Below are 13,893 nucleotides of genomic sequence, written 5' to 3'. Positions count from 1 at the left end.
AAAATAGAAACTCCGATGCCAATGAGCATGTTGCTGGGAAAGTATACAGAACTGGAACATTTACTAATTGAAGTAGCACTTGAACTATGCACTCAAGCATTTCTGTTTGGAATTGGAAGTACCAAGGGAGCGGAGCTCAGAACCTGGAGCGTTGAAGAAGTTCAATAATCACCATTTCTTAAGGGAGCTCAGAAGGAAATAGAGCTAATTACCTTAACTCAGAGTTTGCTGTGAAGAGAGTAAATAGACATTAGAAGTCCTTCCAGAATATTCTTTGCACAGTAGTTTATAGAGTTTTGACCCCGATGAAACTTTTTATACCAAATATGTATTTTTAAATCTCATCATTTTCCCCACAATTAACCCATCTTCTCCCTTCCATTAAAAAAAACAACAAACCAACCAAACAACAACAGAAACAGGACTTGAGGTAACCCAAGACTAGGAAGAGACAGACACAGATTTGGCATAATAAGGTACTGTAGACATGCCATCAGGAGATTAACCTTCCCAATAGGAGCAGTTGGTCCGTTTTTATGATTTTCAAACAGAGGCCCGGCCATGCTAACAGCCTTTTTCAGGACCCAGAGTTTCCACCTTCCTCCACTGAGCAGAGCCCATGATGGCAGACAGCCCTGGCTGGCAGCTCTGACACACAGGAGGTCAGAGGTGGAGAGAGGAGGAGGGCAGAGGGTTGAATGGAGTAAAAGGGAGAAGAGAGGCGCAGGGTACTCTTTGCTGGCTGAGTGGTGGCCCCAGGGGGAACCCTGAGAACGCACAATTGGGGCCACTGCCTGGTGCTGGTGTAGCCTCTTACGGTGCTATTTTAAAAGCAGCATATATTTAAATATTTATGCTCTGGGATGCCATCCTGCTGCCCCTGCCCCCAGTGGCGCTCAATAGAGGGGAGTGCATCACTGGGACTTGAAATTAAAAACAAAACAAAACGCACAAAACACGAGGGAGGGGATTGGCCATCCTTCCCTCCCATTAATTGATGATTATAAAATAATCATCAGCAGAGGACTTTATTTTTCCTGGATGGAAGGTGAAGGGGCAAATAGAGCCACAGTGGGTCCGACTGACAGCTGATCAAGAAGCACTTTTCGTAATTGACTATTCCACCTTCTCCTGCCAAGATAAGACACATAATCCCTAGGTGGCTTCATAAAGGCATCGCAAGGAACAATGCTAAATGTAAATCTATACCTTTGCCTTGGGAGAACCCAAGAGTCATAGTGCTTCGTGACCTGCTTCTGAGCCATCTGATCATGCTGTGAGAACACTAGCTGGGAGCTGGAGATGAGAGGAGATGCCCCTTTAGCACTTTCTTCTAAATAGCCTTTACCTTCCTGCAACTCCTGGTGGCAGAGATGTGACATGACCAGATCTGCATTTTGAGAAGATGGTACAGGATGCAGTGGAGGAAGTAATCTGAGGGTAGGAAGACCAGAGAAGAAGTGGGTGCAATACTGCAGTCAATGCTGGGGTCTAGGGCCAGTGGGAGGAAGATGACAGAGAGGTGGAAACTGGAGAGATGTTTGGAGGTGAAAACGTATAAGGTCTTGGTGCTGGGAAGAGAGAATATTGAACTTGCATATTGAGGGAATAGACTCAAGACTTCATCATCCACCAGGAACACCTCTGCCAAGGGCCGACCTTTGCTCACTCTGATGGGAAACTGCATATTCACGAGGAAGAGACTGTGGCTTCTCGCTTTTGAGATGTCAATAATCATAACCGGGTTTGCCCATTACGTACATCCTAAACAGAGGAAACAGGGGGCAGGAGTATGCCATGGTCTTTTCACTGCTCTGAGGCCTCAGGATCCTTCCTGAATCTGAGTGCAGCTAAGTCCCTCTCCTGTCACCAACTGTGCTTTCTTGTGGAGAGCAGCTACAGTGTTTGGACAGGTTCAAGCCTCGGACTAATGAGAGGGCACAGTCCTCTCATGGCCACGTACAAGTCCCAGCTTGGAGGGCAGAGCCCTCTCAGCACAATTATAGCCAACAGCTGTAGTTGTAAGCTTGAACCTGTGGTCCAAACACGTGGCCCCACGTGTCTGAGTGATGTGGGCTTGATAGAGTTCAGGTGCATGCAGTTGAGTAGACTGGAACAGTGTAAACATCTTGACCACGCCCTTACTTTGCCTCGTGGCATCTGCTATAAAATAAAGACACAGCTTGTAGCCCGTGGCACTGTCTCTCTCCATCAGAGAAGCGGTCCTCTGGCAGGAAGCGGTCTGAAAGAGCTTTGGAAAACAAGCAGCAGGCAGCAAGCGGAAGCTGACCAGGGAGCAGAGGTAGCGACTGTCCAAAGGGTTAAATTAGAGGGAAATGAGTCGTTCTCGCTGCTGCAGTCAGACACCCTCAGGTTGGAACCCTGGATCTAGCTCTGAGTGACTGTGACCTGGTCAAGCTCCTTACCTTCTCTGGCTCTCAGTGTTCCACCTATGACACGTAGTAATACCTATATTTAGAGGGTTCTAAGAATGACATTAACTTAAATGGACAACACATATACGGCTCCTGACCTAGTATCTCGCATATGGTAAACCTTCAGAAAATACAGCTCCATTAACAGCAAAGACTCCATTTTCTGTGTGCCCTTACCTGGCAGGCTGGTGACGCTGTGGAGGCAACACTATCTGACTACGGGGTCTTTGTTCTTTGGAATTTTCCTGTTCTCAGCACACAGAGGAGTCAAGCCCTGAGCCCAGTCCCCTGGAAAAGCCCTCAGAGGTCTTAGAACACTCTATGCTTGGATTTTTGCAGAGAGGGGAGGGGGTGACATACCCGAACCTTTAAGAAGCCCAGTGGGTTGAGGTTATCTAAAACCGCAGGGGCAGGGCCATTTGACAGTGTCTGGGGCTATTTTTCCACCTGAACAGATGGTCAGGGACTGAAGTGAGGATTAAGGGAAACAAGCTGTGTCTGGAGAAAACATGAACAGATGTGCTTGATACAAAGAAAGGTGCCATCTAGTACATGACATCATCACCTGAGCGAGATGAGGTGGGGCTGTCTTTGAGGTGGTGTACAAGGGCTCTGGGAATTGGGCATAAAAGATAAGCTCTAACCTGGGAGAGGGGACTCACACTGATTCTGGGGTCTGGCGCTGGTACCTAGGCCAGGTGGGGTGTCCTGAAGGCTCTGTCCCCTCTCACCAGACAGCATGCCCTCTCAATGCTAGGAATACCCAGGAGTCTCCTGACCTATAGCTGGGTCTCCTTAGCCCCCAAGGGGAGGTCTAAGCAATGGATGGTCTCTTGGCCCTTCCTGCTTTCAGTTTATAAATAGGCACTAGGTGCTTCTGGCTTGTACAGTAGCCTGTTGTGAGGTGTGTTGATGTAATTCAGCCTCTCAGGCTCTGAGCAACTCTGGGAAAAGAGACGAGATTGAGGGTGTGGTCCTGCCAAGCTGAGGATCAGGTCTGTGGGAACCCTAATCAGAGTACGCCAGATGATCAAGGCCAATTTGCCATCATGCGCATACGTGCAGGCCAGGATGTAACCTGTTTGTTAATGTAGCACGAGTGTCACGAATTGGCATGAGGCCTCTGTTGCATGTGTATCACTGATTGGCACGAGGCCTCCTCCGTTTGCATGTGTATCACTGATTGGCATGAGCCCTTCTCCGTTTGCATGTGTATCACTGATTGGCATGAGCCCTTCTCCGTTTGCATGTGTATCACTGATTGGCATGAGCCCTTCTCCGTTTGCATGTGTATCACTGATTGGCATGAGCCCTTCTCCGTTTGCATGTGTATCACTGATTGGCATGAGCCCTTCTCCGTTTGCATGTGTATCACTGATTGGCATGAGCCCTTCTCCGTTTGCATGTGTATCACTGATTGGCATGAGCCCTTCTCCGTTTGCATGTGTATCACTGATTGGCATGAGCCCTTCTCCGTTTGCATGTGTATCACTGATTGGCATGAGCCCTTCTCCGTTTGCATGTGTATCACTGATTGGCACGAGGCCTTCTCTGTTTGGTGTGTATCACTGATTGGCACGAGGCCTCCTCCGTTTGGTGTGTATATAAGTTACCACTGACCAGGCAGGGGGCTGGGCTACTTTGAAGAACTACTTTGTCAGGTGGCTCCTGTAGCAGCAACGGCCACTCGATCTACAAAGTCTCTCCTGTACGGGCCTACAGCTTCTCGTGCCTTCTCTGTCTAATGCCCGGTGTCGGCGGAGCTGTGCTCCCATAACATCCCAGGCTGGGAGGGCCGCACTGCTGTCCAGCTGCCCCGATGGCCTTGTCCCAGCAGCGACCGGTGTGCACGGTGGTCACAGTATCTTACAGCTGTAGCTCTCTCCCTGTCTCAGCCCTTTTGTCTCCAGTTTTAGGAACATACAAAAAAATTAAGTGTTAATTTCAGAGAATACAGAGGAGCAAAAACAAGAACACCCACTCTCGCTATCTATACCAGGCTGACATTACTTACAGCATTAAAATAATACAACAATTTTAAAAAATGCACTGAAGAAATCTTTCTTCAGAGGCTCGATTGTTGGGATTTTTTTTTGGAGGGGGTGCTCCTTGGTCTCTACAGTTCCTCCAGGTCCCTCTTACTGTATGAAGTCCAGTTCTGGACACAGAATCCTGGGAGGGCTTTGAGCAGCATAAGCAGAGTTTCCAATCTCCCCTTTGGGTTTGCACGTCTCTTTGTGCCGCTTCTCTGTGTGCCTCCTAAGGACAAGTGTACTTGGGGAATTTATATCTGGCTGAGGTTGTCCATGACCCCTAGATCCCTGCCTCCACAGAGTCTGTAATGCACATCTAGCCAGGCCACATCCCCACGCGCACCGAGCAGAGTCTGAAAGGCTTGAGGACTCTAGTTGGCCCACCCACCTGGTAATCCATGGGCCGCCCGGCACTTGGCTCCATCTTAATGTCTGGCTTGGATCTGAGGAGGAGAATGGACAATCAGGCCTGGTGTAAGGGGTTGCTTGCAGGGGAGGAGGAGGGCCCTCCCTGGCCGTGGTTAGATTTTGAAGAAGGGTGGAAGGACAGAACTGTGGTCTTCAAACACCCAGGACTGTCAAACAGAATGGGGAGTATCTGTTTTTGGATGCCCAACAGAGAGAACTAAGCAATAGCATAATTAACAGGGAGGCAGGCATCAGAACAGCAGGTTCAAATACGGGCTGGATGGCTCTGTGATTTCCCTGGGCCTGGAGGTATTCGGTGCCTTGGGAACAGGCCCACAACTGCTGCACTCTGCCTTTGCGGGGAGAGTGTGGAGAGCGGCTACAGTGTTTGGACAGGTTCAAGCCTCAGACTAATGAGAGGGCACAGTCCGCTCACGGCCACGCGCAAGTCCCAGCTTGGAGGGCAGAGCCCTCCCAGCACAATTATAGCCAACAGCTGTAGTTGTAAGCTTGAACCTATGGTCCGAACACGTGGCCCCATGTGCCTGAGTGCTGTGGGCTTGATAGAGTTCAGGTGCATGTAATTGAATAGGATTGAAACCCATGAGAATGTTGTAAACATCTTGACCATGCCCTTACTTTGCCTTGTGGAATCTGCTATAAAATAAAGACATGGGGTGTAGTCCGTGGCGCTGTCGCTAGCTCTCCATCACAGAGGGCAGCGTCCCACCCAGACCCAGCTTTTATTCTCTTGTCTGACTTTTTCTCAATTCTCTCCAGACCCAGCTTTTATTCTCTTGTCTGTCTTTTTCTCAATCCTCTACCGCCCCCCCTCAGGCTCACCGAACCTGGCTGAGCTGGTTCGGCACATAAGGCACCCAATGTGGGCTGAGCATGCCATGGCTGTGCCGACTTGCCGCAGGAGAGCTGAGAGAGACAGCCAGGAGAAGAAAGGGGCAGGTTCAGATGAACCCAAATTCTAACATTCCTGTCTGATTGGGGTGTGGGGGGGGCAATTGGGGATGTGGGGCTCTGCCCACTCACCGCTTGTTGGAGACATTGGTGGTGAGAGCTGTCACAGAAGCTAGAGACACGGAGTCTGGATCCATCCCCTCTGCCAGGCGAATGCCCAGGCGGTCAAGGTCGTCCATCTCCAGCACTGCTGGTTCATCTGGGGAAGAAGAAAGGCTGGTTAGGTGGGCGGGACGGTGGGATAGTGACGGTCTTTCCCCTTTTGCTTTGGCATCAGGGAAGCTAACAGTTAAATTTAAGGTATAACTAGTAGCATCTGCTGTGAATATTATAGCCTGTATATCTACAGTTTCCTACCTCATCTTGATCTTTTATATCTGGTTTTGCTTTTTTAAAAATTGATTTTAATTATATCTGGCTTTGATTTTTAAAATTTTAATAGAAAGTAACTCTTTTATTGTGTGTTACTTAAGCACTGAGTAGCCTCATGAAAGAGGTAGGAAATAAAAGACACACACTTATATACCACTCATAACAATAGCTACACCCATTTATGTAGTGGCTACCATGTGCCAGGCACAGTGCCAGGCACTTTATACACATATCTCTAGTCCTCATAGCCATGCCCACCAACATGGGCACTATTCTCATGTCACACATGGGGAAACGGAGGCTTAGGAAGCAACTTATCCATGTAAAATAGCCGATGGAATTCAGAACCTAACCCTGTACTAATCCAATGAGACATAGAAATGATGATTCTAAGAAGCCACCCAGGGGTCGTTGGTTTGGGCCTCAGCCAGCAGCTGTGTCCTTTCCACAGCTGGAATTGGCATGGGGGCAGGAGGAGGGGAGAGGGATTCTTGGGCCAGTGGGCCACACAGTGGACACGGGGAGAGCAGCCAGGCGCCCCGAGGACCTGGGTGAGACAGCTACACATGTTATCCACTCCATCCCTCCGTTTTCTGCCTGTCCTTCTCTTAAACAACTGTCTCACCCCCTCCCAGCCTGCTGCTCCAGGGAGGCCAGTGCCACCGGCCACTCCAGCCTTGGAGGCCCACCCTGCCTCTCTCCCCAAGGCCTTCCCTGCAGCCCAGTGAGAGGGAAAAGGCAGGATCTGGGCAAACATTCTCAGAGTCAGGTTTTGCCCCAGAAATAAGGACTTGGCCTAACAACGCCTGTTTTTTGTTATCCCTACTCTGACTACAAATCTCTAGGCTTCTTGATGGAGGAAGCAGGATGGGGCAGAGGGTGGGAGGAGCCGTTCATTAACAGGCCCCTGGGCAGGGGGCTCTGCTCGGCTCTAGAGTCTAGAGTCCCAGTGGTTCTCAACCTTCCTAGTGCCGCGACCCTTTCACACAGCTCCTCATGTTGTGGTGACCCCCAACCATAAAATTATTTTCGTTGCTACTTCATAACTGTCATTTTGCTACTGTTATGAATCATCATGTAAATATCTGATATTCAGGATGTCTTTTCATTGTTACAAATTGAACATAATGAAAGCATAGTGATTAATCACAAAAACAGTATGTAATTATATATGTGTTTTCCGATGGTCTTAGGCGACCCCTGTGAAAGGGTTGTTCGACCCCCAGGTTGAGAACCAACAGACCAACAGAGATGCGGTTCCATCCTCAGCCCTCAGCCCTCACAGCGACCCCTGCCTGAGGGCCACGGTCAGGGCCTGGCTCCCCCGCCAGCCAATGGGATGCCAGGCCCCGCCCACATGGCTCCTCCGGCCAATCACAGGAGAGCCTGACTGCAGAGAGGCGGGGCTTGGTCTCAGGTGCGGAGAGATGGCTATAGACCCAGGGCAGGTGCACGCGTTTGTACCTTGTCTGTGGGTTTCCTCCTTGTGGAGCCGGTTCTTCCCGAGCTTCATGGCGGAGAACACGCTCCTCCCGGTTCTGTGAGAGGAGCCGCCAAATGAGGAGGTGGAGGGAGATGGATGCAAGGAGGAAGACACACCAACAGAAGAGCAAAACCCGAGCGAAAACGCGAGGGAAAGGACACCCAAACCCCAGCCCCTCGCCTACTGGTACTGAGATAAACTGGAAGCCAAGAGGGGGGATTCGGGCGGAGGAAACCTCACCCCTTCCCTTGCCCAGGCCTTCACACCCTGAGGAACAGGTGGGGAGCCAGCGACCAGAGAAGGTGGCCTGCGGTTGGCAGGCACCGCTTAATTGGAGCCCCTCGGATCCTGGACCTTCAGCCCTTCTCAGTCCAGTCTTAGAGCTCCAAGCTCCGCCAGTGCCCCCAGGCTGCTCTTCCATGTCCCTGCTCCCCCCACCACCCCCCATACTGGGTGGAAAGTAAGCCAGCCAACCCGACACAAAGCATCAGAACAGAAGTCAGGAACAGGACTCAGAGGGGCAGAGGCAGAGGTGCTGGGAGATGTGGTTGAAACTAGCTGCTCACTTCTCAGATGGCCCTGGTGCTCAAAGCCGGCCCTGTCTTTCCCAACCTCCCTGTTCCCTGGGATCCTCCTTGGTCCCCAGTGAAAAGGAGGAAACAGGCTCTTTCCCATCTATCTTTGGTGCTGGCTTTAAAAAGGCCCCTTCGGTCTATCCCCTCTCACTGTGGGATCTCCCCCTCCACCAGTCCCCAGGAACATATGGCAGACTCCATAGTTCCTACCTCTTCCTCTGGCTTGGTGTGGCCTTGTGCCCTCAGGTGGAAGGCCCTGCCGTCGGGGGGCTGAGGAAGGGGCAGGGGTCCTCACTGTCCCTTCTGTGCTATCCCCGCAGCTGAGCCTGCGATCCCTGGTGCCAGGAGGGACCAGGAGTAGGTTCAGCATGGGATAAAGTGCAGTATTCCATTACCCCATTAATATTGCATTAGTTGGACACCTGACTCCGTCCACTTCCCATTGCCCCTCCTCCTGGGTGTGGCCCTGTCCTCCTGTAGGCCCACCTGGGGTGAGGGGCAGGCTTGAACCCTAAACTCACCTATAGCTGAGCCACCCATCGTGGGCCATGCATCTCCCTGTGGAGGCTTCACTATGGTTCTCAGGACCGCTGTTCTTTTTCTTTTCTTTTTAAAAATTTCTCCACTTCGTATCTTTTACAAGGACATTTGTTATTGGATTTAGGGCCTACCTGGATAATCCAATATGATATCCTCATCTCAAGACCTTTAACTTAAATTACATCCGCAAAGATTCCTTTTCCAAATAAGGTGCTATTCACAGCTTCCAGGAATTAGTACACAGACATACTTTTGTTTTTGTGGCTACCATTCAGCCCACTACATTTTTCTTATATAGATGTAGCTTCCTAAGGTTCTGGGATGTGTTAGCTCAGTGAATAAACCCAGAAATGTTTTCCCAATAGTTAGTTATTCCACAGGCATATTACTCATACAAGGCCCGTGCTCATTATGCTAGTTTAACGTGAGTTGGGCGAGACCATTCTGTCCTGGTGGAGGTGGCCTAGAAACCTCAGGCCTCTCTCCTCAGGGTTGGAGAGCCAATCTCATCCCCCCAAACCTAGCCCAGTCCTAGGCCCAGGCCTTTCCTTTCCTCTTCATCTGCCGGCAAGACATGGACAGGTGTGTGTCTGTCTCCCAACGAGAGAGCAACCAAAACCACTCCTTTCATGTGGCACCAGCTCACAGTTTAGGAAGCACCTGGCATGTTCATGATTTCCTACAAAGGCATCAGGCAGGTGCAAGGAGGCTGGGGCTGACTGATCTGCCTGCTCTCTCCAGCACCATGCTTTCCAGGAGTAATAATGGGAGGAGAGGGGACGGAAGGTGCTCTCAAGCAGGAAAATAGATGCCTTTGAAGTCTCTCACAGCGCCAGGTAATGGGAAGCAGCACGCTTGCTACCCGAGGCAAAGGGCAAAGGTTCTTATTGAAATAAATGTTAATCAGTGAAATCTGAAGATTACCCAAGTGGATTAAAGATTTGTACTTTTTAAAAATCTAATTGTTTGATTAGGTCACTGGTGGCTGAGGGTTTTAAAACTGAAATTCTGCATTTGGTCTAGGGGGTTCTTTAATTACTAAAGATGTAATGTGGCGAGAAAGCCAATAATCAACTTGGTGAAAAATTATTTTGCAACCAAGTGGTTCTTTTATTCATGGCTGCATGAAAGTAGGAGAAACAGGGCCGGGGTGGTGGGCCTCTAGGATCCATTGAGGATTTATGATCACATTTGGGCGTCCCCTTCCTGGATTCGTCAAAGTTAGAATGCTATGCACCTACAGGCTAGACCAGTGGTCGGCAAACTCATTAGTCAACAGAGCCAAATATCAACAGTACAATGACTGAAATTTCTTTTGAGAGCCAAATTTTTTAAACTTAAACTATATAGGTAGGTACACTGTTATTAACTTAATTAGGGTACTCCTAAGGCTTAGGAAGAGCCACACTCAAGGGGCCAAAGAGCCGCATACAGCTCGAGAGCCACAGTTTGCCGACCATGGCGCTAACTAGACCATGACTTCTCTCTAGAGAAAAGATTTTGAAGTTAGTTCACTCAAACTCTTTCTGCATCTATAGACCTGATGATGTCTTTGCTGTTTCCATGGCTCAGATCTAGAAGGATGTCATTGTGGTTGGGTGATGCACTGGGGGTCCTGAGGAGACCTTGGTGTTCATAATGTCTGGGAACGTTGGCTAAACTAAAGGTAACGAGCTGGGTCCCATCAGTTTGGTCTCTGTTATTCTGGAGGTTGTGACTTAGAGGGACTTGTCTGAAAATGAACAGCTGGCCGTGGCTGCCCAAGGCTTCTCCTTAAGACGGCCTTCAATGCTTCAATGGGACTGTCTGGTCCCATTAGCTGAAGCCTTAGGAGAAGCAAAATGCTGTGGCCTAGAAGCAGAGTGGGGGGGGGGGTCTTCTCTGGATCCCTTACTAGTAAATGTCAACTTGGGGAACTGTTCTCCACGTGCTCCTTTGTGGGTTTCTCTCTCTCATTGTCCACGCTCCAGCACCAGTAATGTCATCACTGCAGCGTTTACAGTCATCTTTCAGGGTGTGCTGAATTTCAGTTAGTTTTGAATGTCTTCCCACATCTGGGCAGGACAGGTTGGCCCTTCATACAGGAACCTGTCTCTAAACTGGCCTGTTGGCACATGTGCCCTTACCGTACGGCAGGCCAGGCAGCCCTATGCACTTACCCCCATGTTTGCCAGGGGACCTGGCTCCTCAGCTCTCCCCCGTGACCCACCCGCTTGCAAGGCCTGAGCAAAGAGCATCATGGAAACAGATTTCCCATCTCCCCAAACCAGATTCTCCCCCAGAATTTCACATACTCACAGGGAGAGGAGTGTCTCCATGGCTCTATTCTTAAATTTTCTGTACTGCAACTTTCACCTATTTCCACTGATTTCTCCCCAGTGGAGATAGAAATGAACAGCGTTGCCACACAATAACCGTCCAGAGCTTTCAAACCGGTTCCCACACTTTTGCTTCTTTAGGCTAAAGAGTTTCAACTTGTGCAACCTCCTCTTAGGAGTCCCATTTTCCTATCCTTTTAATCAACCTAAGGCTGGACACATGAAGTTAGAATAGTAAACGCCAGCTTACTTGATCTCATATGTTAATTGGAAATGGCAAGAGATTAGAATAGAGCGGTGCTAAGGAACCAGCCTTTACAGTGGACCTACTGTGTGCTTGGACTGTGAGCCACCCCTTCGTTAGGCTTCCTTGGGCCTCCAGGACTTCATGTCCACCCGCCCGGCCCTGCCTTCCTTCTGAAGGTGGTCATTGGCTTCTTGAGCCTCCCCAACTCCCTTGACATACTGTGATGCCTGCAGCTTACTCACAAATGGTTTCCCCCCCCCCCCCCCACACACACACACAGGGACACCTAAGGCCTGACGCAGTGGTGGGAGCTGAACAGGGAAGTGGAAGCAGAATCGAGACGCTGAAAGGAGGGAGGAGGGAATGGAAATCAGAAGGCCCGGCCACTGCCCAACCCACCCTTATACCTCCCTGTCCCTCACTCCCATGGTCAAGTAGTGAGACCTCCCTCTCCCTGCCATCCCCTGGTGCTGACTCCGCCAGGACAGCCAATGACTAAGCCTCCGACATGGGCCGCCCCAACATCCGCACCCTGTGGTGAGGACCCTTCGAGCCCTTGGGCTCCGCCCTGGCCTGGGACACCTACTTGTGCTCGCCATCTCTGCCTCCCTTGGTCTTCTCTTTGCCTTTGCTGAGTAGGGAGAAGAAACGAGGAGACAAGGGGACGTGTGTGAGAGGGCGCAGGCCAGAGACACTGCAGACTTAGCCCCTGGCCCTGCTGACCCCATGCTCCCCACTGGACTCTTGTCCCACAGTCCCCTCGGCCCACAGCCTCTCACTTCAGCACACCTAAACCTGTAGGGCAGGGATCCCATAGGGCTGGGGAGAGAGAGACTTGGAGTGCTGATGAGGGCAGAGGCCTCAGAGTAGCAGCTAATTTCCTCCACCCCAAGGACTAGTGATTTCTAAATGTGGGTCACGGGGAACTCAAGGGAGCCTGGCCACCCTCCAGGCCTGAGCCATCCTACTCCTCCCCTAATCCCTTCCAGTGGAGTGGGGTCCTTCCAGGCCCCGAGGGCCTCTCAGAAGAAAGGTGGGCAGAAGGAGGTGGGACCATGGAGGGCAGGAGGGCCAGTAGCTGGAGAAAGAGAAGGAGAGAGTCTAGAGTACAGGGAATCCAAGGAAAGCCCCAAGCCTCTAGGGCGGCTGTGAGACAAAAGCCCACTCCTTTCCTGGTTCTTTCTATGATGTGGCTCCTAGTGCAGCTCACTGGCCTCACACAGAGGGAGAATGTGTGCATGTGTGTACGTGCAAACACATGCGCACTGTGTATGCATGCACACGTGTGTGCTGAGTATCTCTTTGGTGATTGAGGCGAATACACACTGACATGCAAGGGCCTGGAGCCCCGGTTTTGTGCATCTGAGAGCAGAGTGCCCCTGGGGTTGGTGACTCATCCCCTCTCTGCAGTACTGACGGCTGGGATTGGGAGAGGTGCGGAGGACCCTGTGAGTAAGGGGACCCGCTGGCGGGGTGCTGTGAAGCTCCAGCTGAGGGGTTTGTTTGTGTGAGAGCCCTTGGTGTGAAGTGGGGTGACCAGAGCTGAGAAGAAGCTCCATCCACAGCCTGGCCCACCCTTGTAGGCCTGAGAGAGGGACTGCTCGGCACTGTGTGAGCCGCAGCCGCCCAGGTGGGCAGCCCTCTCGACTGTCCAGAGGCCCCAGAGAGCTGCTTCCCATGGGCACTGCCCCAGGATCCAGTGTATCCCTGGGTCCCTTAGGATCTCAGACTTGGACGGGAGCCAGGATGCTCCCCCCATTCCCGGTACTGAACCGGAGGGGCTAGTGGCTTCCCCAAAGTCACTCAGTTAGTTAGTGGCAGTCAGGCAGGATGGGACTCGAACTTAGCTCTTCTGATTATTCAGAGTTAGCGCTTCTTTTCTTGCAGTTGGTGGCCCTTACAAGGCTTCCAATCTTGTCCCCAGAAAACCCTTTCTCAGCCCACCTGCCATCTCAGACAGCTCCCTGTCCAACACTCCCCTATAAGGGACAGAGGATGGGGACCCGCCTTCCTGGCTCCCCACCAGGTCTAGGCTTCTCCTCTCACCATTTCCCGCCAGATTCCTGACCCTTTGATTGTCCAGCCGCCAAGAACCTGTGTGTCACCAGCCCTTACATGGGGCAGCACTTGGCACCCCAGTTACAACCTGTCCCTCCGTCATCCCTTTGGCTCTCCCAACAGCAGTCAGGGAGGCGTCTCATTTGTCCGGGCCCCCGTTTTACAGGAAGAGGGTCTGTGACTGGCCAAGGGCCACCAGGCTGGTAGGAGGCAGAGCTGGAGAACTCAGACCTGGACCCCCCAGGCCAATCTGCAGGCTCTTCCCACCCCACCCAGCCTGGAGTCCAAGGAGGGCAGGTCCCAAGCTGGCCTGGGTGATGCCACCCCGCCCACAGCTGCCTGAAGGCAAAGGTCCAGCCGCATTTGTCACGGGCGTGGTTCCTTTGACCTTATTACTATGACCCCCAGGAGGCTCCCAGGGTTCCTAAGCGCGTATTTGTGTGTGCGTCTGT

The 13,893-nt window shown here is 51.3% G+C and overlaps 1 protein-coding gene across 1 annotated transcript in view; it reads right to left on the bottom strand.

The window, feature by feature from the left end:
* Window positions 1-13,893, bottom strand: part of OTOF (otoferlin) — a 97,056-nt gene that overhangs the window by 33,749 nt on the left and 49,414 nt on the right. Inside the window, exons 6-9 of the mRNA XM_006767590.2 lie at window positions 11,970-12,014; window positions 7,685-7,758; window positions 5,921-6,047; window positions 4,857-4,911 (exon numbers count right to left, since the gene is read on the bottom strand). Of these exons, the coding sequence (XP_006767653.1) occupies window positions 4,857-4,911; window positions 5,921-6,047; window positions 7,685-7,758; window positions 11,970-12,014 (301 nt within the window). The remainder of the gene's footprint in view (window positions 1-4,856; window positions 4,912-5,920; window positions 6,048-7,684; window positions 7,759-11,969; window positions 12,015-13,893) is intronic.

Source organism: Myotis davidii, unplaced genomic scaffold, assembly GCF_000327345.1.
Source record: "Myotis davidii unplaced genomic scaffold, ASM32734v1 scaffold238, whole genome shotgun sequence".
NCBI classification, from domain to species: domain Eukaryota; kingdom Metazoa; phylum Chordata; class Mammalia; order Chiroptera; family Vespertilionidae; genus Myotis; species Myotis davidii.
The sequence above is the reverse complement of the archived record's forward strand: the minus strand, read 5'-3'. Positions and strand labels throughout refer to the sequence as shown.